This window comes from Manacus vitellinus, unplaced genomic scaffold (assembly GCF_001715985.3).
Source record: "Manacus vitellinus isolate BGI_N305 unplaced genomic scaffold, ASM171598v3 scaffold_2_pilon, whole genome shotgun sequence".
NCBI classification, from domain to species: Eukaryota; Metazoa; Chordata; class Aves; order Passeriformes; family Pipridae; genus Manacus; species Manacus vitellinus.
The window spans coordinates 30,022,078-30,047,477 of record NW_021940208.1 but is presented as its reverse complement, the minus strand read 5'-3'; the positions used below and the strand labels follow the sequence as shown (position 1 = coordinate 30,047,477).

At 38.1% G+C, this 25,400-nt stretch overlaps 1 protein-coding gene across 5 annotated transcripts in view; it reads left to right on the top strand.

Annotated features, from left to right (window-relative positions):
- Window positions 1-24,351, top strand: part of ZC3H13 (zinc finger CCCH-type containing 13) — a 45,766-nt gene extending 21,415 nt beyond the window's left edge. For 2 of the 5 annotated variants that reach the window (XM_018071124.2, XM_029961003.1), the window contains exons 6-20: window positions 203-357; window positions 1,680-1,877; window positions 3,260-3,433; window positions 6,419-6,729; window positions 7,725-8,189; window positions 9,102-9,284; window positions 10,177-10,187; window positions 11,352-11,902; window positions 12,966-13,069; window positions 13,477-14,493; window positions 15,473-15,982; window positions 18,978-19,133; window positions 19,815-20,015; window positions 23,107-23,270; window positions 23,860-24,351. In XM_018071124.2, the coding sequence (XP_017926613.1) occupies window positions 203-357; window positions 1,680-1,877; window positions 3,260-3,433; window positions 6,419-6,729; window positions 7,725-8,189; window positions 9,102-9,284; window positions 10,177-10,187; window positions 11,352-11,902; window positions 12,966-13,069; window positions 13,477-14,493; window positions 15,473-15,982; window positions 18,978-19,133; window positions 19,815-20,015; window positions 23,107-23,270; window positions 23,860-24,030 (4,371 nt within the window). In that variant the 3' untranslated portion in view covers window positions 24,031-24,351. The remainder of the gene's footprint in view (window positions 1-202; window positions 358-1,679; window positions 1,878-3,259; window positions 3,434-6,418; window positions 6,730-7,724; window positions 8,190-9,101; window positions 9,285-10,176; window positions 10,188-11,351; window positions 11,903-12,965; window positions 13,070-13,476; window positions 14,494-15,472; window positions 15,983-18,977; window positions 19,134-19,814; window positions 20,016-23,106; window positions 23,271-23,859) is intronic. The other 3 variants (XM_018071123.2, XM_008929111.3, XM_008929110.3) reach the window with 3 other exon arrangements.
- The last annotated feature ends 1,049 nt before the right edge of the window (window positions 24,352-25,400 follow it).

Sequence of the window (25,400 nt, the reverse complement as noted above, 5' to 3'; positions counted from 1 at the left end):
TTCCTCCACGCTTTATCTGTTGTCTTTCTTTTATGGGTTTTTTTGCAAACAATGTGGTTAGTTTATTTGAGGTAGAAGTGTACGTGGTTAAGGTCTCAGATACAGACTGTTACTGCATTTGTATATTTGACACATATATCGGAATACAGTTACACTTTGGAGCATCAATATCTTATTGGTTAATTATGTTCTTTTCCTCAAGATTTCTCCAGAGGTGGTTAGATCTAAATTATCACCATCACCACGAAAGTCTAGCAAATCTCCAAAACGAAGATCCAGTCCCAAATCATCCTCTTCAACTAGTAAGAAAGAGAAGAAAGCATCTACTGTATCTTCACCACTTTTGGATCAGCAGAGGTCAGTATGTAGATGCATCTTGCAAGAGAGTGAGAACAGAGAACCGCACTAATAATTATTACCAGGATTTTCATAATCAGTGTGTTTTCCATTTTCCTTGCTTTCATTGCCCCTGATTATATAACTTTAGGGGAAGGTCTCTTAATTTTGTGTTGTGAATCATCTTATGCAGAAAACTGTTACATGGATGTTGTTGTCAGTTGATTAATTTCTTGTTTTGCAAGCACATTTTTTTCATTTTGAATGTCCAGAGTCTCTGGGAGGTAAGGGAGGTGATGAATATAAACCATTAAAAAGTGGGAAACACTTTCATTTGAAATTCTGCAGCCTCTCTAGACTGAATGAAATGTTTAAAATTTGAGCAACTGCACATTCTGTTGGTATTGCATATTACTGGTCAAGAATAGTGTTTGACTTCCAAGGCAGGGAATTTCTCAGAATTCAGGAGAGGATAAGAAGTGATGGGTGTGTGGGAGAGGGAAAAATTAAGGATAAGATATGTAAAAACCACAGGATTTCAACTGTGTGCTGTGCTGCCAAAATCAGTCTCTAAAACCTGTTTTTAAGTTCTTGCTTAGGAAGGCCACAGTACCTTTTGGATCATTGTTTGCAGCTTTTAGATAGGAAGGAAATTACTGAAGCAGTATAACCAGACGTCTGCATTTGCTAAGCAAAAATTCTTTTTAAAATAGGGACAAAACCATTTTATTTCTGCTACAGGAATGTAATACCAGCATGTGCTGGTATGGTACTGACATTCAGTATGCAATGAGACCTAGTTGATAGGGTTTATATTAGGGGTAGATTTTATGAAAAATATACACTATTTCATATTGTGAGATGCATATTCAAAAATATTTGGATGCTTTATCCTGTGTTGACATTAACTTGAACACAAAATTACTTGAACACCACGTATTATGTGGTTGGGGTATTGCACTGCAGAAATGGGAGACTAAACAGACAAGGTAGTCTATTGAGTTTTTGTTCTCTAATGTGTGCAGTTCATGTAAGGGTATTTTGTCTTTGAAAATTGGTTCTGTCTGAATGGAAGCAATTCAGCAATTCCTATTTTTGTTCACTTGCTTCAGAAGTAAAGACTATAAATGGAAGAGGTCAACGTAAATTTTTACCATCACTATTCACTCTCCAGTCAAGTACAGCTATTGAACGCTGCTTGCTAATGGAGTTGGTGAATCCTATCCAAAAGCTTCAAGGCCTTTTATGTTATAAGTTTCCTGCCAACATCTGAGAAATCATTGTTTGAAATAGTTGTCAGTTCTTTATTTTTTAACTCCTTCACCCTGTTAATTTATCTCTAGGAGTTCTAAAAGTAACCAAAGTAAAAAGAAAGGTCCTCGTACCCCTAGCCCTCCTCCTCCAGTGCAAGAGGAAACTCCCCTAGGGAAAAAACACAAAGAAAAACATAAAGCAAAAGAACGTTCAGAAGAAAAGGCAAGGGAGGTGAAAGAGAGAGGGCGTGACTTCGAAAGGCACAAGGAGAAAAAAGAGAAGCAGAGGTAAGTTATGTTGCATTATTAGCTTTTAATGTAACGTAAACCTTGCTTTTAAAGCTATCTTTTACAGAACACCGAATAATATGGGAGTTATACCTGTTTTGCCAACAACATTTTAGTACTCCAAGTGTTTTAAGTGCATTATGTAGATGAATTGATAGACTATAACTAACAGATGGGTAGATTTTAATTACATAACATAGTAAGTTTGTAAAATGCCCTTTTGAAAGATTCATTACTTCTCAGGAAGTTGGTCCTTCACCAGTGGAGCAGGTCATTTGCCAAAATCTTTATCAAAGTCATCCACTTGTCTGATTGCCTACTTTTCTGAAATCTTAGAGGACTATTATCTTTATAAATTGGCAGTGGTATGTTTAAACTCTCCGTAATCTTCAGTAGGTTAAAGCATTCCTGAAGTAGTCAAAGACTTCTGGGATTTTAGAATTGTTTCACTTTTGCATATGTACATATTTGTATATTAACAAAAATGGTGGACTGCTATGACTATTCCTATAATTTTCTGAAGCATAAGCATCCATTTAAGGTGAAAAATAAATAATCTGCATTTTTAAGTCTTGTGTTTTCTTGATGAAAATAGGGTACGTGTTTGTAAGTCTTACTTTGTAACTGACATAGCAAAGAGTGGATGAACAGTGAATTTTGTATTTTTAATTGATTAAATAAATTGTACCATATTTACTTTAAAGTATATTATTTCCCTCATGCTTGCACACTCCATTACTGGAAGGAAGTCGCAAGCAGTAGAAAAGAACATTCTAGGATTGAGACAGTGCTTGGCTTGTCACTGTACTATAATCAGGTATTGCTGCGGTGACTACAGCCTTTTGTTTCAGTATTGGATTTATGTCTTTTTTTTCCCCTACATAATAAAAATGAAGTAGTAATGTCAAATCTGCCTGAAGTACAGTGAGTGAAATAGTTGAAGGTTCTGACAGATTGCTTTCATTCATTTGCAGCTGGGATTAGCCTTTAAAAATGCGAGTGAGATTGAGGCTTCTCAAAGTTCCGATATTACAGAAATTTTTAAATAAGGTAGCAATATATTTCTCCATTGATGGAAGTTCTATTTTACTGTCACATGAAATATTAGGTAAAATTACAAGAAGATATTTTTGGTTTTACCATATTCTAATTTTATATTTCACAGTCCAACATAGCAAGAAATTTAGTGCATATTTTGCCTTCTTGAGTTTTGCTAGCTTAAGTTAATTTCATATGTGAAATTATAGATGGAACAAATGATTCTGTAGCATAGTTCTTGATAGTGCAGTCACGAATTCTGTCTTGGAGGTGTTTGTAGTTTCTCAGAAATGTACTAATGCCATATTTCACCTGTTAAACAAGCTACTGTTTATGTTTCCCAGGGATCCCTCTGAAAGCTCCCGTAGACAGAAGCGTTCTCCTAGTCCTGCAGATCATTCTGGCAGTAATTCTTCCCCTTCCAGGGAGTATTCACCACCTGCTGCAAGGCGAAGGCAAACCTCCCGAGCTCCAGCCAAGTCAACCACTCACAAACATAACTTCTCACCCTCTCGCAGGTGGGAGGTCAATTGCATGGATTTTATTACCCTTAGTACTAGTTTGGAGACTTCCTCTGTTGGTTTGACTACTTGTTTATACGTGTCTGTTGTGAATATGTTTGTGCCTCAAACACCTGAACTCTTGAGACTAGGATTTTTTTGCCAAGTTACTACACTGAGGGTACCTGTCATGTCAAGAACACAAGTCATGGTGCGGGCTTCTATTTATGAGTTCCTCTCAAATGTTTTGTCTACAGGTAAAATTTCAGAAGTCTGATATGAGACAGAGTCTGCCTGTGATTCTTTGGGAACTTTTTATTCCCTACACCGTCCCCCTGGCTCTTCATATCTTTCTTGAGAAGCAGGCACAACTGGCTGAACAGTACAATATGAAGCTTCTTGCAGGAAGCTTTAAGGAAGATATCATGCTGCTAGTTCTAGGGACTTCAGAAAAAATTATTTACCACCCAATAAAAAGAATGGAGCAGGCTCCATATTTTGGTCTGAAGAGTGTTAGCTTAGGTTTAGAATGGCAATGCTAAATACTACTATAGTCCTATGTTTGAATAATAGAAAGGGAGACATTCTTGCTTTCTGCACTTCTGTTGAAGGGTGGGGGAGAAGCTCCAGATGTCCTATATATCTGCATGCAGATAAAACAAGCAAAATAAAACCCATCCATTAAGCAGTCCTAAAGAGTTGTAAGCAGGCTCTTTTGCTGCTGTGGTGACTCAATTCAACTGGAACAACACTGAGTTGTTTTAAGCTAGATGTCACTGATGGACATTTTCTATAATTGGATTCTTTATAGGGAAGACAGTAGAGCAGCCCATTCCCCCTGCAACTGGCAGTAGTACAGAGTCTGAAAAATACCTCTTCAGTACTCTTTGCTCTGCTTTTTTGCTAACTCCAGGGTCTAACTGACTTATTCCACTGTCCTGTTTTCATCTGGGATAGAGTTAGTTTTCATCCTGGTAGCTGCTTACAGTGCTGTATTTTGGATTTAGCATGAGAATAATAAACACACCAGTGTTTTATTTGTTGCTAAGTAGTGCTCACTCTTCAGTTCCCCATGCCCTGCCAGTAAGCAGATGCACAAAATGCTGGTGGGGATCATGGCCAAGACAGCTGACCTGAACTGGCCAAAAAGATATTCCTTACCATAGAGTGTCATGGTCAGTATATGAACTGGAGGGAGTTGGTCAGTGCCAGTCACTGCTCAGGGATGGACTGGGCATCAGTTCTGGTGGGCAAATGTATTTTGCATCACATTTTCTCTTGGATTTTGTTCTTCTCTCTCTTTTTGTTATCTCCCCAATAGCAGTAAAATTGCTATTATTGTTATCATCATTATTATGTTTTACTTTATTTCAATTTTTAAACTGTTCTTATCTCAACCCACAGGTTTTTTCCATTTTTTTTTGATTTTTCTCCCCGTCCCACTGGGGTTGGGAGTGGGAGTGAGTGAGCAGCTATGTGGTACTTAGTTGCCAGCTGTGGTTAAACCATGACATCCAGTATTTTGCTCATCATTGCCTGCTTCTATCAAGTGTCGTGCAAGAGAGTGTTAAACAGGGAAGATAAATGGGCCTTCCACTAGAAGCAGGAAAGGATATTTTAAATGTTTTGTCTTCTTACCATTGAAAGCCTTCCATGCAAGCCAATTTTGGTAACCCCCTGTTTCAAAATAATGGTTTCACAGGGAAAAGCAAATGTAGTCTTAGTGTAAAGACAGTAAGTCATGATAGTCTGCTGGATTCTGTCAGTTATGACTGACCCTGACAAAATTTTACTCTGATTGCTTTGGAAAATTTTGTTTGACTTCTCTAAATTGACAAGTCTGAAGTACTTCAACAATCAAGTCAAGGTGCTTTCTTTAGTGGATGTATCTGGTTTTGTAATGGAATCTGTGTTGTCTTTTACATAAAAAGCACATCCTTACAGACTTGAGTTCCTACCTCAGTTTGCCACTGATTTCACTTGGTATTCTGTTCCCAAGGCTTTGCTCCTTGGGTCTGGATGTTTATTTGAAGTTACCAAACTGTACAGGACATTCAAAAGCAGGGACATAAAATTAAGCAGAATTTTTGGAGATGTGTTGTCCATGTGTGGCTTTTCTAATTCCTGCTGTTCTCTTTTTGGTCGCTGGAGTTTTGTGAAGTGGAAGGGAGTTGGGAGTTAAGGGCAATGAATATTTTATTAGAAAAAGATACTTGCAAGTTACTTTGATGCTGATACGGGCAAAAAACCCCACTGCTGAGCCCAAAGACTAGAAGTGTCTGTTTGTCCACATTAGACTGTGCATGGGATAACATATTATGAGGAAATTTGTTTGCCGTTGTGTAAATGATATTTAATTCAGTGATGGGATTTTGAAGATCAGACATTCTGTGTACATTTTATTCTATCAGATGAGTTTTCCCTGTTCGAGTAAACATTCACGTTTGCTAGAATTTTAAGTAACTGTGTGTATGGTTTTTTCTGGATCCAAGTCTGAATTGGTTAAAGATCGATGCATATAATAAAAGATGTTAAAAGTGTGTAAGAAGGAGACTACTGTTGCTTTCAAAAAAAATTCAGTGCTGTTGTAAACAAAAATTCCTCTTAGTAGCACTGTAAAAGTTATCTGCCTAATTTTACCATGACCTCCAAAAAGCATTTTATATTGAAGAAAACAGCGGTTCTTGATTTGGGGATGGGGGGGGAAATAATGGTTTTTTTTCTGACTCCTCCCTCTCTTCCCCAGGAAAGCATTCTGGTAGCTATGTAATATAATTTTGATTGGACAAATTGTTCTTGAATATTAAATAATAATAATTTAAAGATAAGCATATTTTGGAGGTGTATCCATGGCAACCTAGAGTGAAAACTGATTTGATGTTTTGTAGAAACATCAGAGGGTAGAGAATAGGCAAATTATTTTAATTGCTTTTTCGTATGGTATGTTAAGAACTTATCAAGTCAAATTATTACACTCATGCCTGTTCTAACTCTTCCTTGCAGATCTGCTTCCCCGTCAGGTCAGCATCATTCTCCCATATCCTCCAGACATCATTCCTCTTCATCACAGTCAGGTTCCTCTGTTCAAAGACATTCTCCTTCCCCACACCGCAAAAGAACTCCTTCTCCATCCTATCAGAGGACAACTTCCCCACCTGCAAGGCGATCATCTTCTCCCTATCCCCCACATTCTTCCTCCCCACCTCAGAGGAAGCGAAGTCCTTCAAGACACCGATCTCCTGGAAGAGAAAAGGGAAGACATGATCGCGATCGGACTTCACAGTCTCATGATAGACGCCACGAAAGGCGGGATGGTATGAATAAAAAATGACACTTCAGAATAATTTTTATTTGTTGGTAAATTGCATTTTGAAATTTGATTTTCAAATCATTGAAAATGATTTGCCTGCACCCATCCCAATGTCTAGGGGTGAAGAAAATACCAGCTGTATTTACTCTTCCTATGCTGTTGGTGCTGTTTTCAGGGACAGTGCATAGGAGTATTCCTGATAGGACTGCTTATGTAGGCTAGACTGATTGTAAAGAACTGTAGGTGTATATGTAGGTCGTTCTTATGTAGTGCAGTGATGGTGTCAGTTTGGTAAGTAGTTTTCTCAGCAGGATACTCATAAGTAACTATTACTCTTTTCTGTGAGGTGCCCAAATCCAGTCCTCACTGATTGCTCTGTCTATTGTCTTTTTAATTGACATTAAATGAGGTGCGTGCAAAGAAACAGTCATTCCCTCGAGAAATCTGTAGAACTGGTGGAGCAATATGTGATGAGCAAACATGCTGTTTCTCTCAGGAGACACATTACAAAGAGTACATATGTCAGCTTTATTTTATACTGGCTTATCTTGCTGTAGTGGTAGTATTATAAATATGTAATTACAAAAAAACCAAACAAACTTCAACAGGGCATTGAGGCCTTGCAAGTGGTCTAAATACAGCACAAATTTTCTGGAAGTGTGTGTAGAAAATGAGAGGAACCTATGATTGGAAAAGTAATGATCCTACCTTAAAGTTATTGAAATGTACTTACTCTTTAGTATGTTTGAATTTTTTTTAATTACACTCACTGTCTTTTGAACAGTCAGATATTTGTAGAGATTTGTATTCACAGTAAGATCTTTAAAGCTTACTGAATGTGTAGATAGATTTCTAACACAATCTTCTCTGATTTACATATTAATTTTGATTCAGTGTGTGTGATAAGTATTTTTTACTGTATTATTTTAGTGTTGCGTGCTAAATTTTTGCTTGCTCTGATCAAGCTAGGTGTATAACATTCTTTTAAACATTTTACAGAAACTAGAGGGAAAAGAGAAAAAGAAAGAGAAACAAGAGATGACCGTGATTATGACCAAGAGCAGAGTACCTCCAGGGATCATAGAGATGACAGAGAGTCTCGTGATGGAAGAGATCGGAGGGACACAAGAGACAACAGAGATCGGAGGGAGCCAAGGGAATCCAGAGATACTCGAGACTCCAGAGATACGAGGGATTATAGCAGAGATACCAAAGACAGTCGTGATCAGAGAGACTCACGCTCCACACGGGATTCCCATGACTACAGAGACAGAGAGAGTCGTGATGCCCATAAGAAGGATGACCAGTATCAAGAGGACTTGCGCAGCTATGGAAGATCCCATGGCAGAGAGGAGAGCTCTCGTGCTGAAACAAGGAACGATTCCAGAAGTGAGTCCAGAAATGAGAGCAGAAGTGATAGAACTGGCAGAAGTCGAGGCAGAGGGCCAGAATTATCTGACAAAGGTATTGTATAATTTTAAAAATTCATGTGTCCCTATCATTAGAGATTGAATATTTGCATTCATACTGCCTTTTTAATATTTGCTATAGAAGCCAGATAGTTCAAGCTTTTAAAATTATGTTCAGTTCTATTGCTGTTAAATTAAAAGTACTGTTGAAATTATAGCACTTCTGTGTTCTCCATTCATTAAAGTAACATAACATGGATTTTCTGCCATGCCATTTTAAAACAAACCCTAACCCTTACACCACTCTAATGTTTCTGCAACCCTGAGTTTTCCCCTGGGTAGTGAGGTTTTTGTCTTCTTTCAAAAGCAACCACATGTCTTAATACCTGAAAACCATCTTTCACACGCACCCACGTCTCTCCGCCACACCCCTCCGTCCCTTCTTGATTTATCCCCCGAAAAATGGGATTTTAATCTTTGGCAATATTTTTACAAGTTTGATGCACTTTAAAAAATAGTTTCGCTTACCACCTTTTAATCATTCTGTAATACATTTTGCTTTTTCAGGCTTATTGTGACATTTTCATGAGGGAGATGACATGCAATTTTTACAGGAAAAGGGATCTCTGCTTTCTCTGATTATTCTTGCTGTGCTATCTGCAAGCTTACATCCTACTCAGAATAAATGTGAACTGGCTTTTGGACTGTTATATTTCTAGTCAGGAGACTTTGTACTATGACCAGGGGCTGGTGATTTAGAAAGTCTTGATTTTGCAGTTTGAAAATAAGAACTTTACAATTAAAACATGAAATTTTATTTCTTGGTTAAGTAGAATTTGACACTACAATCCCTGTCCATGAACTGCTAATTCAAGTTTATTAGATATTATTGCTTTGGTTGGTATAAATATCAGTGGATTTCCTTACATGTGGAAGCTCATGTTTTATGTTGCTACATCTCTATTAGGAAGTCGAGGGACTAGAGGATCCCAGGTTGATGGTCACAGCAGTAGTGGAAACTACCATGACAGCTGGGAATCAAGGAGTAGCTATGCTGATCGGGATCGCTATGACAGTCGAGATCAAGCAAGGGATTCCTCCTTTGAAAGAAGACATAGTGAAAGGGATAGGCGTGACAACAGAGAAAGAGGTATTCTAATATACATTTTTACATGTACATGTGTAGTCAAATGTATATGTATACATGTGTATGTTTCTCTCTCCCTCCTTTTTCCTTTCATGTTCTTTCTCCACATCACCGATTCATAAATAACTCATTTGACAGCATACACCGACACTAGTCCTGTTCTTGATATAAATTAACTTCTGTAGTAAGATCTTCCATTGGCAATGTGTGCATGAATACTGTCTCCTTTCTCTGGATGGCTGGATTTTGGAACCATCTGTGATTATTCATCCAAGTAGTCTTTAAACAAACTATACTTCTTCAAGGAATTTCATTGCTTTGAATGGGTTGTGTTTCCCTTTGGGGGGAAAAATATAGAGAGCTTGAATTGAAAATTTATTGTCTTCTTCCTTACAAATTTAGACCACTTCTGTAAGAGTAAATCCTTCACAGAATTGCAGTTCAAGACACAGTTTCCATAATTAGACCACAGTTCTAACATTCGTCATTCCGAGAAAAATTGAGATAGATTTGGATTGGTACTTAGTTCTCTGATATGTAAAGAATCTTTTTAGTGTGATTTTAAAATACAAGCTTGCAAAATTGAGCTGTCTTTCTTCAACTAGGGCAAATATGTAAGTGTTCCAAACAACCAGTGAAACAGCACTTCAAAAAGTGAAGTCATGTAAGAAGTGCTGACTATGCACATCTAATTGTCTAATACACTTGCAATATTTGATTCATATAAGACTTTCATATAGATGTTTTTTCAACAAAACTGACATAATGAATAAGAGTTACAGGACTTCTTTATAAAATCTAATACTTAGTATGCACAGTAAATCATGTTACAATGTTATAGGCACCATTAAAAGAATGTGAAACCTGTTCCATGAACTGACTGCATGGATTGATGATTTCCCTTTTTAAAAAAGAAGTGTTATATCCATGGCAGAAATGTCACTCAAGTCAGCTTTTAATTTTACCTGGTAACAGGGGAGCACTAAATCATTGTTAATTCACTCAGAGATTAAAATTGATTACACCAATGGAAATGCACACTTTATTGATTTAGTACTGTCCAGACTCCTCCTATTCCTGCCTGGTTGACATTGTCTCAGTTTACTGCAAAGTGCACTCTCAGCCTCAGAGTAATGGACCGAAAAATACCAACGTCATTCATGCCATTTTTTGCTCTTTTGTAAAGTGCTCTTAATATATATTGTAGGAAAATAGTTTCATTGATTTGTTGTGGCTCAAATACTACTAACATGAGCATAGAAATTACTATGAAGTGGGCAAAACTTATAGAAAAACTCAAAAAATATCCAAAATGTAATTAATAATATGTAGGTAAGTCTGTGGAGAGTAAGTACAATTAGATTGCACTGTCCTTCTGGATCAGTAATTTTCTACATCTGTTTAGTTTTCCTACTGTTTGAAAAATGAAAAACTCAGATTCTAAAGCTGTTAAGACTCTGCAGTGAATATGTATGAAAAATTTTAGCAGTTCTGCTTCCCGTATCTCGTCCTTGCTTCTCTCTTTCTTGTGGGTTTGGTTGTGTATTTCTGTGCAGGGACCTCCTTCAGTGATGAGATGGGCCATTATTTCTTATTTTGCAGAAGCTTTTACTGTGTATTATAAATAGTCTGAGTACTTGTAAAGCACATGACTCCTGATAGGTTTAGGAAGTCAGATTTTTGTGCATAAGTCTTAACATTTCGTATATATGTCATTCACAGCTTTTTGAGGTCTTATACCAGATTTGGAATCACTGAGTAATACAATAGTAATAGCTAGGCTCTTAAACATATATTTATATTCTGAAGCCATCCAGAAAAATCTGGTAGAAAATAAATTCCTTTTTTGGTAACTATCAGAGGAAAGCTCATTCCCTAAATATTGAAAAATCTTTCAAAATTAGTTCTGCTTTTTGTCTTCTTTCATCCCCAAAGGGAATTCTCAAGTTTCTGGCAGGGAGTTTATGCAAACCAATATCTAGATTGCCAAAAGAAAGGCTCTTGTGTTTTTATTAGTGTAGTGGAAGCAGTGTGTATCCCTTTAACACTTGGTAATCCAACCTGCTTCTCTTTGCAGACCAGAGGGCAAGCTCACCGGTACGACATCAAGGACGAAGTGATGATCTCGAGCGGGATGAAAGAAGAGAAGAGCGAAGGGTGGATCGGTCTGATGATAGGAGAGATGAAAGGGCCCGGGAGAGAGAGCGAGAAAGGGAGAGGGACCGAGAAAGGGAAAGAGAAAGAGACCGGGAAAGAGAAAGGGAGAAAGAAAGAGAGTTGGAACGAGATCGTGCTCGGGAACGGGAGAGAGAGAGAGAGCGGGACAAAGACAGGGATCGCGAGCGGGACCGAGACAGGGACCATGACAGGGAAAGGGAACGAGAGAGGGAGAGGGAGAAGGAGCGGGAACGGGAGCGTGAGGAACGCGAAAGGGAGCGAGAACGAGAAAGAGATCGGGAGCGGGAACGCGAAAGGGAGAGAGGTCGAGACAGAGATAAAGAAAGAGACCGCCAAAGAGACTGGGATGACAAGGAAAAAGGAAGGGAAGACCGCAGGGATAAGAGAGAAGATATCCGAGAAGAAAGAAGCTCAAGAGATGTCCATGAGGAAAGAAAATCCAAGTGAGTGGATCTAAGCATTACTTCAGTCAAAGGAGAAAAAAAAAGGGCAGTCTTTTACTGTTGAATTCTTTAAGTTAGTAAACAGGGGAGGGTCATAAGGAAGAAAACATCCTGTTTATGCAGAGGCCTGGTCTGGAGCCATGTCTCCCCTGCATCTGCGTGGCACATACTGGTGGCCCCCAAATCGGTACTATGCTGGTGAAGTCAGTCTGATGTTTTGTTAGTGCTGAATCATGGAGCTACTCAGGAGCTAACAATGGTGGCAGACAATGTCATTTTCCCTTCCAAGTCTGCTTGCATGGTCTTGTCTCTAGTAATGCTTGCATTCTTGGAAACATAATAGAAGACTATGGTACCTTTTGAAACCTGAAAGTCAAATAGCAGCTAACTAGGTCAGGGTTTGTGACTTCATTCATCAGATTTCTGTGGAACATGCATTACCTTTTACACTACTATATTTTCAATACCAGAAGGCTACCAGTGAAGGCCTGAACAATATCCCAGGTTCATGCGTGGTGCTTCCTTTAAGTGTGTAGCACTGATTTGGTTTTTGCTTTTTTTTGATTTAGTGCAATAAAATTCTTATTGTTACATTAGTAATGAGCAAAACAGTGTTGCCCTTGTGATTGCTTTGCTTGGAAGTAAGTGGTAGCTTTTGTGTGAGGGAACTGTGGATTCCTATAAATAATCTAATATGGATTCTCCCTCACTCCACAGGGGGATGAAGTAAGCAAGCACCTGGGTGGGGACTTAGTTTCCAGCTGGGGTCAGCTTGCTGCAAGGATCATTGCCACAGGAAAAATTGACCTTTATAGTCTTTTGTAACTTTTTGGCAAAAAGGTAGTTACCTTAAATCTTTGAATTTTGGTTTAAGGCGTCTTACACTATGCTCAAAAAACCGATCATACTTTCAGTTTTGGAATAATAGCTTAAAAAACCACAAAACTTCCTGGCATCTTTAAATGTATTGTCTTCTGTATGAAGTGCTTAGACTTCAGGGATTGCATTGATGATAAATTCAGAGATTCCTGAAGAACTTTGATGGTACATATTTGTTCTGCAGGAAGCGTCACAGAAACGAAAGCAGTCCAAGTCCTCGTCAGTCACCCAAACGTCGCCGTGATCACTCTCCTGATAGTGATGCTTACAACAGTGGAGATGATAAAAGTAAGAGGGAGTGGGCTGTCTCTGCAGCTGGATCCAGTTTACCCTATGTCTATGGAAAATAACTTGCAATCTGAAATAGAAAAACACAGGGAAAGTTTTTTTAAGTGTCCTCCCCGTATTTTTATGAGCACTGCCATTTGTCTGAATCCTTGTTTGTCTTCTATTTTGTCACTGTGTGTTGTGTCTGTCATGTGATAGTGTCTTCCACATCTGCTGTTTAAGATGCATGTTTACCAAAATGGAAATAACCTGTTACTGCTGCAGCAGTAGAAAAAATTTAGGAAATCTAACTGAAGTAATGGATTATATGTTTTAATTGACACTTTATTTGGCATGCAGAAGATACCAAATGCTCACACTTTCTCCTTCCTAAACAATAGAAGTACATTCTTTTTCACATTTTGTAGATGAAAAGCACAGACTGCTGAGCCAGGTTGTGCGGCCACAGGAATCCCGGTCACTGAGCCCCTCTCATGTTACAGAAGAGCGGCAGAGTCGCTGGAAAGAAGAAGAGCGAAAATCGGACAGAAAAGAAAGTTCCCGGCGTTATGAAGAACCAGAGTTTAAAGAGAGGGTTTCTTCAACAGATAAGCAAAGAGAGCAACCAGATGCTTCAGAAGGCTCCCGGTCCAGGGTTCAGGAAAATCTTGGACACCGTCCCTCTGAAGAAAGAGATGCTTCTGATAGAATGCATGATGACAGCAAGAAGAAGTCTAAGGTACAGAAAAAGGCCACAAAGAAGAAGAAAGATGATGACAGTGGGGTGGAAAGGTATGCTAATGAATCGACAACTGAGGAAAGCCAGGTCTTTTCACCCAAGAAAGGTCAAAAAAGGAAAAATGTAGAGAAAAAGCGGAAGAGATCCAAGGGTGATTCTGAAGTTTCTGATGAAGAAATTGTTCCACACCATAAAAAGAAAAAAGGCCCAAGAACCCCTCCTGTAACTAAAGATGAATTGGTTGAAGCACCACCTGAGAAAGCTGTGGCAGAAGTCCCTACAAAAAGAGAAGATACAACATTTAGTGACTGGTCAGATGAAGATGTTCCTGAACGTGGTGATATTGTTGTTCCAGAAAGAAGCACTGATGATTCCCATAGAAAAAGTCACAGGACAAGGGGAGAAAAGGTGGAAGCCCCTCATGTTACTATAGAGGATGGACCACACCGTAAACCTGTGGATCAGAAGCGCAGCAGCAGCCTTGGTAGCAATCGGAGCCATGCCTCCAGCAGACTTAGATCCCCTTCCAATGAGTCAGCACATCGCAGTGGAGATGACCAGACTGGACGGAAGAGGATCCTGCACAGTAGCTCTAGAGACAGGGATAGGGACAGGGACAGAGAGAAGAAAAGCTTAGAAATCACTGAACGGAAGTCCAGAATCGATCAGTTGAAACGAGGGGAACCCAGTCGCAGCACATCTTCAGGTAAAAAGATACGTTTTAGTGAGACTGACTGTCATTCTGTGTACAAATCCCAGATCGTTCTTGCATGGCTCTAATTAGCGTGACAGGAGAGGGAGGTGCCATTCACTGTAAAACTGAATTAATTAAGAGTTCTGCAAGTGTTACCACACTTGAGAGGCTGATCCTCAGCGGGCAGGATTACCATTTTGTTTATACCAAAACATCGACTCGGATTCAGTTCATTCTGTCTGGGGAATAAAGTAATTTGTAGGACAAAAAACCTCATGGAAAGAGAAAATGCTTGTGCTAGCAGAACACTGAGGTGGTTTTATCATCTAAATTATGTGCTTAAATTCATTATTAGCATTACCTTTTATATGGAAATTCCTGAAATTATGCAAAATTAGGTAAATCTGTCGTGGTTCTTGTTAGGCATACTTTCAATGCACATGGAAATCATCTTTGTCCCAAATCAAAATAATGACAGTTGACTTGTTTTATTTGTGCACTTCATGTATAAAAAAATAGGTAAAATATTTTAAAATTTAAACAGCATCACTAGGGAAATATCTTCCTCCTAAAGCATTTCTACTCTCTGTCCTCCTCATGGTTACATGCCTGAAATTATTTTTCTGAATTCATCATTTGCTAACTAAGGCATTCTTAGCTTTTAGAAAACATGTTTTGAAAAATATGAACTTTGAGGTGATTCTTTTTTTTTCCCTTGCCTAAATTTCTGAGTTAAGATTGTGTACCTTCAGTTTGGCTTCTGTCATAGTAAAAAGTAGCCACTGCAATTCTTTTTTGGAACTGGGAGAAGTTACCTCATGTTTAAGTGATTCTAAATCTATAGGGAGTTTGAAAGCATTATTTGTTTGAAGATGATGCTTTTGAGAAATATACTTTCATACTTGAATATTTAAAATGTTTTGGGTAGTAAAATTACATTTATGTGTCATAGTCATACTTATATTTAAAATATTTTAAATATTTTATCCAGATCGTCAAGATTCAAGAAGCCACAGTTCAAGAAGAAGTTCTCCTGAATCAGATCGTCAGGTCCATTCCAGATCTGGGTCCTTTGATAGCAGGGAAAGGCTTCAGGACCGAGATCGACATGACCACGATCGAGAACGAGAGAGAGACAGGAGAGAGGGAAGACAGAGAGACTGGGACCGAGATGTTGACAAAGACTGGCCAAGGAGCCGGGAACGAGAGAGACTCAGAGAGCGGGAGAGGGATAGGGAGAAAAGACGGGAGCTGGAGAGAGAGAGAGACAGACAACTACCTGATACTGCTGAAAGAGAGAGAGAGAGAACTCTTGACATCTCTTCTCAAAAGGAATCAACAAAGCATAGTGAAACAAAACTGGACAGAGATCATGAAAAGGAGTTTGATGGAGTTTGTCGGGATTCAGCAGCTTCAGAGAAGGAAAAAACAGACAAGGATTTAGGACCTTTACAAGGTTTTGAAGATGGAAATGAGGCCGAAAAGGTAGAGAGTTTAGAAGGTGAGATATTCTGGGAAAGAATCCAGACTGACAAATATTTTATTGTTTCTCTGTTAGCATTGTGCTGAACTGAGCTATATCAGAATAATTTTCTACTCAAAGTTTTGTTGGCTCCAGCTTCTCTACTGTGGAAGAGAAATCTGATGAGCATCTTCCATAGTGTTAATTGTTGTTAGTGTTGTCTGTTAATTTCTAAAGAAGTCTTGAGGAGAAGAAGCATAAGTTATCTAAGATATAATTTCACCAAGGTGTAATGTTTCTGAATAGGCAGTTTGCTAAAGGATAACATGAACATTTGATTGCCTGGTTATCTCATTGTAAGATCTATTTCTTATTTTGGAAGCGATAGGTAATGAGTGAAGGGAAAAAAAAAGTGTTGACTTGGAACTGTTCTTTGGGGCTTTTGTCTGCAGAACCCTATTATCATAGAAATGGTTGTCTGATTAGTAGGTGAAACATATGTATGGCGTGGCACAACAGTCCAAAAATAGCTTTCTTGAGGTAAATGTGGCTTCAGTTTGCTGGCCCTACTGATCCTGGGGAAGATGAGTTTAGGATTGACAAATAAAGTAAGTAAGGGGCAAACAATTGACAGACTTTAAGAGTTTGTCACATGGATTAGAAACTTGAGCTTTGCGTGGATAGGAAGTTGGGAAGTACTTCTAACCCATATCAACAAGAAATAAATGAGTCTAAACCCAGAGTAACTGGTATATGGTATGGTTATGCTAATTGTGTTTGCATTCTTAATAAGAATTATCTGTAGTGTTAATTTTTAATTTGGGCAGTTAAATGCTGTCTCAAGAGGATGATGAGAAATATTTGTTACTTGTGTCCCCTTTATGCTTACTCACAAAGTGGTCATTAGGGTTGACCAGTACAATAGAGAAAATTCCATTTATGGAGATTATCTGTGAAGTGGAAGCACTTGACAAAGATCAGTGAGCCTCAAAAGATCTGCTCTGTCTTGCTATAATAGACAGATCAACTATTTTTAAGCTAGACAAAAGGAGTGGTACATGGGTAAATCTGAGAGTACAGTGTGGTAGCTTCAGAAAAGAGATAATGAAAGGCTATTCTTAGATACTTTACCTGTTTCCAAGAGGGCACCTGTAACTAAACAGGCTGTGGATGTTAAATGTGTTCTTAGGTTCAGCCTTTCGGCAGACTTCTGAGTATTTTAGTGTGTATTCTTTTGTCTGTTTTTCAGAGATTGTGTTCTAAATTCTCTGAAAATTATCATCTCTGGGAAGTTATGGTATATTTAGGATTTTTTTTTTTTTTTAGAAAAATGTCTCTTGTAAAATATGAGATGGCATTCTATTTTATTAAAGCATGCTATATATAGCATGTTTATGATTTTCTAAGGTTTAGTGTATTTCATTGTCTTCCATTAGTTTGTAACTCCTGTTTACATCGTTCCTTTTAGCTGAGTAGTGTGTTGAGTGTTTAACGCAGAATTATTATGAAAGGATATCTCCACAAAAGAGTGGTAAAAGTAATGATAGGATTATAGTCCAGAAATTATCAAACTTTGACTCAAAGTTAAAATTTTTATGTATTTTACAATTATGAATTATTATTTTTAATTGCTTAATACACCAAATTTTTTAATGGGTCCAAACAGGTAGTACTGGTGAGCTGGTGTATCTGGTAGATCGGTGTGGATGCAGAAGGTGGATCATACAGGCAGTGAATATTTCAAGTTGTAAGACACAAATTGAAATCTGGTGCAGAACACCTTACTTTCCTTTCTAAAAAGGAAAATCTTGTTAGAAAACTAAATACAATTTCCAAGTCTGATAATGTTAAGGAGGTATCTGGTATTTACTTGGATGAATTACTGTAGTATATATTCTAACAAAATGCGTCAGGATATAATAAAATTATTGTAATGTTTTGAAGCTTAGGAGTGGGCTCTAGGAGTGGGCTTAAATAATGAATAAGATGCTATATGCTTCCTCCAAACCATTACCAGGTGGTCTGAGTAGTTAATTTATGTTCTGCTAGCATGTATTTTATTTGCTTTTTTCATGCTGATTTTTAGGTTAATTGAGGTGATTTTATTTTTTTCTTCTCCCTCTGTAGCTTTTATGAAGGCAAGCCAAAAAAAAAGTGAGAGGGGAACTTAAAATGGAAACAGGTTCCCTTCTGGCTAAGGGAGCTGGAAGATATTACAATAGTAATCCACAGGGGAGGATCCTCGTAATTTCTGTCCAGTTTGTGTGGCACAACTCATTGCCAGTACCATGGTGCAGAACCATAGGAAAGCCTGAGTTTAGAACAATAGGATTTTTGAATGCTCGAGTCAGATCTTTCAGTCTTGGAGGTGACAGAATTCCTTCAGATGTTCCTTTCGTGAAAGGCAAAATACAATGTTTGGGTGTCTTGTGTTCACAAGTCTTAAGGAACATTTCCACATACAGCACTGGTATCTGTAATATGCATATACTGTCTGGATGGATGGGAGGGTAACAACAACTAGAGGAAGTTGACATGGCTTAAAAGCTCTTTTTGTGACTGCCGCAAAGAGTCTAAAAACTCTGCGTGGTTTTTTCATTCAGGATATCTATTACCTTTTTGTAAAAGTTTGGAGTTTTGTTACTTCTCCTTGAGCCTTGGGACTGAATCTTGAATTTAGATTAATGTGCAAAAGCACCTGAAAGACTTTGTGGCACTAACTTAGATTTGTATTATAAATTACGTGTCAGATACCAGATAATCAACATGTTTCTTGTGAATATGGCCATCTGTGTGCAGTTTGACTAGTACTGCACCAAAAAAAAATGACTGATGTACGTAAAATTCAAACTGCCACATTGTGTATGGGAGAAATAACTTCTGTGAGTTAATGCCTGGTTTTATGTTGAATATACTTGTCCCTAAAAGCTAACAGTTTAGTTTACTAAACCTTTTTTGTCTTCAGGCATCTTAAAGTGTGTTTAGAAAACCAATATGATTGCTTTAAAGTGACAGTATGTATCTGTCTCTGTAGGAGGAGAGGATGAAACAAAGACTAATGATGTACAGTCACTGGGTTCTGGTGCTGGAGAATATGAACCAATCAGTGATGATGAACTGGACGAAATTCTGGCAGGTGATGCTGAAAAGCGTGAGGATCAACAGGAGGATGAGAAGATGCCTGGTAAAAGTATATCAACCCCCCTTTATGATTATTTGAATATAAAGAATAGATCAGTTTGTATATAATGCTGTTGTGGTGTTGACAGTATTTCTGAATTAGGAGTGCAGTTTATGATCAGATTCTGTCTGTGCTTCAGTGTTTTCCAAATGGATTGGGAAGCATGGGATCTTTTAATTATCTTAAGTTCAGTTGGGTAATCTAGGCTGTATGATCAGTGTTTGTATTTTCTCTGATAAATGTACTAGAGAAACACAATAAATAGTATATCTTTCTTTTGAAAAAAAAAAAAATCCAGCATCCAGAGTTGAAATAGTAACTAGTTTTTTAAGCATTTAATTTCAGTCTGTTTTAGCATGTTTAGTTGTACTGTAACTTTTGTGAATGTGTCAATGATATGTCCAAATCTGCAGGCTAAGCAGGCTCTGAGCAGCCTTTCGCACAGGGATTACAATAAAAATTAAACAGATGTTAGTGGTAGTTTGTTTGGTTTGGTTTTTTAATCCACGAAGCTTTATATTTTTATGCTCCTTTTTTCCACCTAAGTGAGTTTTGGCATTTTTACTTTCAGAGTCCAAGAGAACTAAGACAATGTTCATCCAATATATATTTGTTTTAGGAGGCAGTGATGTACACAGCATATGAAATTAATCAAATGTGATAACTTATTCTCTGTCAATGTCTTTGCAGATCCAGTGGATGTTATAGATGTAGATTGGTCCAGTCTTATGCCAAAGCAGCCAAAAGAACCACGTGAACCTGGAGCTGCTCTCTTAAAATTTACACCAGGTGCTGTTATGTTGAGAGTTGGCATTTCCAAGCGATTGGCAGGACCAGAGCTCTTCACCAAAATAAAAGAGACTTGCCAGAGAGTGTTAGAAAAACCTAAAGGTAATTTCTGCAGGGATTAAACTGTCTTTTGTGCTTAGTGAAAAAGTCCTAGTGAAACGTGCATTAGTTCATTATTTTAGGTTTCAGAGACTATAGAAAGTGTATAATGAGTATTGTGTGAAAATTATGGGATGTAATACAGCAGCATGTCAGTCAAATTAGTGTTTTCATTCCAGCAGTGATGAGGAAGTCTAGACTAATAACCAAAACAAAAAAATTTTATCTTAGCAGAATATTCTTTTTGTGAGACCATTCATGCTTTCCAGCCCAAAGTGTATCAGTAGTGTTTTAGAGAGCTAAATATCTTTTTCAGTGAACCAGTAGTAATGTCGCAAAAAAGAGATAAGATTTCTTATTTTCTCTTAAGGTCTACTGCCCGTCATCTTATTTTTATTCTGAGGATCCTCTCTAGAATTCATAGATAGGGGTTTTGGGGTCAGAATGAAGGCACTAAGTGAAATTTTTGTATTATACCTCTGCTAGAAGTGGGAAGTTCAATACACAGGTTTGGAATTTGGACAAAGTGTGTCGTAAGACATGCATAATAGATGGGATGGGCATGAACTGTATCAGTGCTGCTTACTGCAGTGCTGTAGTGTAAGCAGGGCTTTTGCATGAGAAAGATTATTGATTTTTCTCTTTGCATCACAGGAAACAATTGAGCTGCTTGCAACAAATTGCATGGTAGAATGGTTGTTTTAGGGCTGTGAAATATTTGCTTTCTCTAAGATCTCTGTGCAAATTATTGCATGATTTAAATGTTAGAAAATTATGGCTTATAAATAATGGTATCTATGGAGCTCATGTTCTTTTTGTTTTTTTTACTCTGTGTATTCTAGTTCTTAATTTGAAACAATACTTTTCAATTCTTTACATTATTCTTCATGCAGTTGTCTTGTTAACCTCACAGTCTCAGATAAGTGGGAAAAAAAAAACCTAATCCAAAACTTCTCCTAGTCCTGCTAATCTCCATCAATGTCACTGCTTGTTTGAGCCATTTGAGTTGTATAACTATTAATCCTGGGCTGTTGCTAGTGCTTCTACTTTCTTTTTCCTCAAGTCAATAAATATTGAGTCTTCCTGAGGATACAAACTGATATAATAAAGGTATGACTGTGTCTCTTTCCCTGTAAGCTTTAGTTTTGCTATATAATTGAATGCTTTTTACCAGGGATTCCTTGCACTGCACTGCAGAATCACTGTACCTGGCTGTTTAAAATGATACCCGAAATAATCTCAGCGATCCTTGCATGCTTCCCTAGAAATAAACAAAGTCCTTAGTGATAATAGGAGGCTCTCCAGCACTGCCTCTGGACTGTCCTAAGTGTACTCAAATTCAACAGAACTTTGTTCTGGAGAGGAAGAGGGATTTGAAGTACCTCTGTTGATGCCCCTTTGGTGTGTGCGCAGTCTCGTGCATTGAAGTTGCTACACGTGGAACTGCCAGCAGGCTTTCAATGTATGCACTTCTTCTGTAACCTGCCAGGTGAATGTTCTTGGTGTAGTGATTCCACAGCCACAGCACGTGTATTCTAAAGGAAGGCACAAATATGATGCCCTAAAAAGTGAATTAATTCAAGCTAGATATGTTCAGCATGTGTTACAGTGAAAACACAGCATTTTCACTTTGGACTTCTTCGTGGTGGTATAATTTGTTTCCCTGTCTTATTCCTGAGTTTGCTGTTCCCATCTTTGTTCTTGTTGAGGATGAAAAGTTTATGGTAATACTCTGAAATGCAGAAAGAAAGGAAATGATAGGTTGTTTAGGGGTGGGGTTTTTTAATTATTTTTTCTTTGGAAACAAAAATCTGTAGCACGTGATGGAACTGAGATTTGTAGCTGACTTGTCCTCTATCTATTATATTCAATTGTTTCCTCTAAGGATATGGACAGGCTTACTTGCCAGATACGCTCAGCAAGCATCTGGCACCCAGGAAGACTCTGCAAGCTGTCCGTGTTACCTTTGAAGTGACCTTTTTGTGTCTTGTCACTTATTTCCATTTTTTGATGGACCATTGAGGTTGTCTTGATGATTTCAGTGCAATTCTCTTTAACCTGCCCTTCGTTGCATGTAACTTTTTTGTTTCTTTTCACCTTGTTTAGAATGTAGTCTTACTGAGCTTCATCCAAATTCTGAGTGGTTTAAAAATGCATCTTTGTCCTCTTCTGTATGTGTACTGCCAAACTGCTGTAGCAGTTAGATGCTATATTTTTCCCAGGTTTCTTGGCATCTCTGGTGAAGTGTTAAATTCCCTACTGAACACCCAGTTACTATATAGAAGCAGCTGGATTGGACTTAGCCACATACTTTATCTTTTTTTTTTCTTTCTATTATATCATAATCTTCCTATTTATTGTAAAAGGGTTATAAATCAGTGAGCTGTGGTCCAACCACTCTTTTTGGGTTTGTCTGCATTTCATAGAAACAGACTTGTTGCAGAACAAGATTCTCCTCAGGATCCATCTCTTGTAGAAGCGTTCGATCTGCTCACTGTTTCTCCTGGTAAATGTGCTGAGGAGCTGTCACTTTGAGTATTGTTAACAAATGCATTAGGTGAGCTGGTAGGAAGGGGTAGTTCATTAGCATCTGTTGACTTGTTCTCTAGTTTCATCCACCACATATAAAAGAATTATTCTAGATAGTTCTATTTCACTCCTGTTTAGCCATACAGACCCTGTGTTGATACTGGTACAGTTATCTGATGTCTTGCAGAGAAGTGAAAATTAGACTACTTTATGATTAATGCAAGTGGTAAACACCTTTCTTCCATCACACAGGTCTGACCATAAATCATACCCTGTCTTCTGTCCGGACCTGTCACTTGATTTTTAGGCTTCTCAGTGATGACTGTCTCAAAATTGCTTCCCAGTGCTGAAGCTAAATAGAAGAATACCCATCCTTCCCTTTGAATGGCAAAGGATTTGTTAATGCTGTTTTATAATCTCTAACATCCTTTTTTTTCCAAACCTCGGTATGTTTTAGAAGGCAGAAATACAAATAGTAAAATTTTAAGGAATTTCATATAACTGTATATTGCTGTTCAAAAATACCATGTATATGTTAATCTGTGCTACTATGAATTCTTTCTAGATGCAGAAAACCTTTTTGAGCATGAACTGGGGGCATTGAATATGGCTGCACTTCGACGAAAAGAAGAGAGAGCCGGTCTTCTCAGTAACCTGGGTCCTTGCTGTAAAGCGCTGTGCTTTCGGAGGGATTCTGCAATTCGGAAGCAGCTAATGAAGAACGAAAAGGCAAGTACTTTGCTTACAGTGCTTGGTCAAAGTGTGGATTCCACTAAGCAGAGCATTTCTCTTGGGAGATAATTTTTGTGTTTGTTGTTCTGAAGTAGACCTAGTCCTATAAATAATTAAGAGACTGTTATTTAGAGAGGTTTTAGGGTGTTTATTTTTTGCTTAAAATGAGAGATTAAGTATGAGACTAGAGGTAAGTTCTGTTTCTTCTCATTTGGGGATTTAAATTCTGGAGATACATTTTCTATATCTAGAGAATGCATAATAAAAGTAACTGGGTAAAATACAATTTCAAAGGCAATTGTTGAATAATTCTCCTACTTAAGATTCTGTATACTTTTATAAGAATTTTAAGAATTCAAGTTAAAATTGAAAGAAAAATTACTTTAGCCATATTTGCTACTGCAGTGGAATTTATGATCTTTCATGCTAATAGAAAAATCATTAATTCTCAAAGCCTTTTCTAGTGGATATGTATGATTAAACCTCTAATTACTGAGAGTACTTGAGAGTAATTTCTCAGTTTGCATGTTAAAAGCCATTGTTTTCAGTTCTTTCTTTTTTTATTTTTCATTTTTCATTTCAACAGGGTGCAACAAAACAAACTTACACAAATTCTGCAGCAATGGACAGTGACTTGTTACGGTTAAGTCTACGGTTATTCAAACGGAAAACTGTCTGCCAGGTTCCTGGGCAGGAAAAGACAGAGGACAGTAAAATTCCACAGCCAGCTATCCAGCAAGAAGTGTGTGTGACTTGAGCAAATGACTGCAGTGGCACTTACCAGTTGATTTCTCACTACGAGTGTTGGTGTTGCTGTTTAGAACTGGTTGGTTGGAAAGTGACTGTAGAAGATAGAAGAAAATACTCCATTTGTACACAGATAAGAATTATTGGCTTTGGATGCCAGTAGGAGGAGTAAAAAATAAAGACTTGTGTGTGAAGGTCTCTGCAACTTTTATAATAGTGAATCTTACACTGTAACATAAACCTGTTTTATGGTGCATCAAGTGTAATAATGTGAAGATGTCTGGGTTTAGCAGTTTATAACACCACTTGATATTAAACTGAAGAAAACTAACTGGGTATCTTTTTCCTTATTATGAGTGGGTTTTCCTGCTACCACCTTGGTCCCTCAGTACGTCTGGAATTTCTTAAGTAGCTTCTTTCCTAGGAGTCTGTCTGTCTTCACATTCCGAATCCCTTTCTTGTCACAGTAGCCTCTGGTATGGATTTGGGCCAAACTCTAGCTCTTTTCCATCTTTAACATAGGTTTCCTTTACTGTCATTTCTGGACACAAAAATGTAGTCTAGTCAGTTAAGGCTCCCCTTCTTGTTGATGAAAAAAGAAAGTATAAAACCCAAAAAACTTTAGGAAATGATTTAGGACCAGTTTTAGGTGCCTATATTTAGCAGACTAACTGCATTCTGGAAATGCTGGTGGCTTACAAAAAGAACTAACACATGCATTTTGAAAAACAGCTGAAGGACAACGTAGTCATCGGTCACAGCCAGCACGGCTTTGAGGGAAAAGTCCTGCTTATCCAACCCGATTTCTTTCTATGACAAGGTAACCCACCAAGTTGATTGAGGGTAGTCAGTGGATGTAATCTTTTGGGATTTCAGTAAAGCTTTTGATACTCAGAATCTCTGACAGGATCCTTCTGGACAAAATGTCCAGCCCACAGCTGGATAAACACATCATGTGGTGGGTGAGTAATTGGCTCACGGATCAAGCACAGAGGGTAACAGTGAATGGAGTTACATCAGACTGGTGACCTGTTACTAGTGGGGTTCCACAGGGCTCCATCTTCGGCCCTGTGCTCTTCAACATCTTCATAAATTACTTGGATGCAAGACTGGAAGGGATACTAAGCAAGTTTGCAGATGCTACTAAATTGGGAGGAGCTGTTGAGTCTCTGGAGGGCATAGAGTCTCTGCAGAGAGACCTTGACAAATAAGAGGGCTGGACAGTCACCAACCATATGAAGTTTAACAAAGGAAAGTTCTGGATTCTGCACCTGGGGTGGGTCAACCCTCTATGTTATGTACAGGCTGCGGAACAAGAGGGTGGAGAGCAGTGCTGTGGAAAGGGACTTGGGGGTCCTGGTTGATGGCGAGTTGAATCTG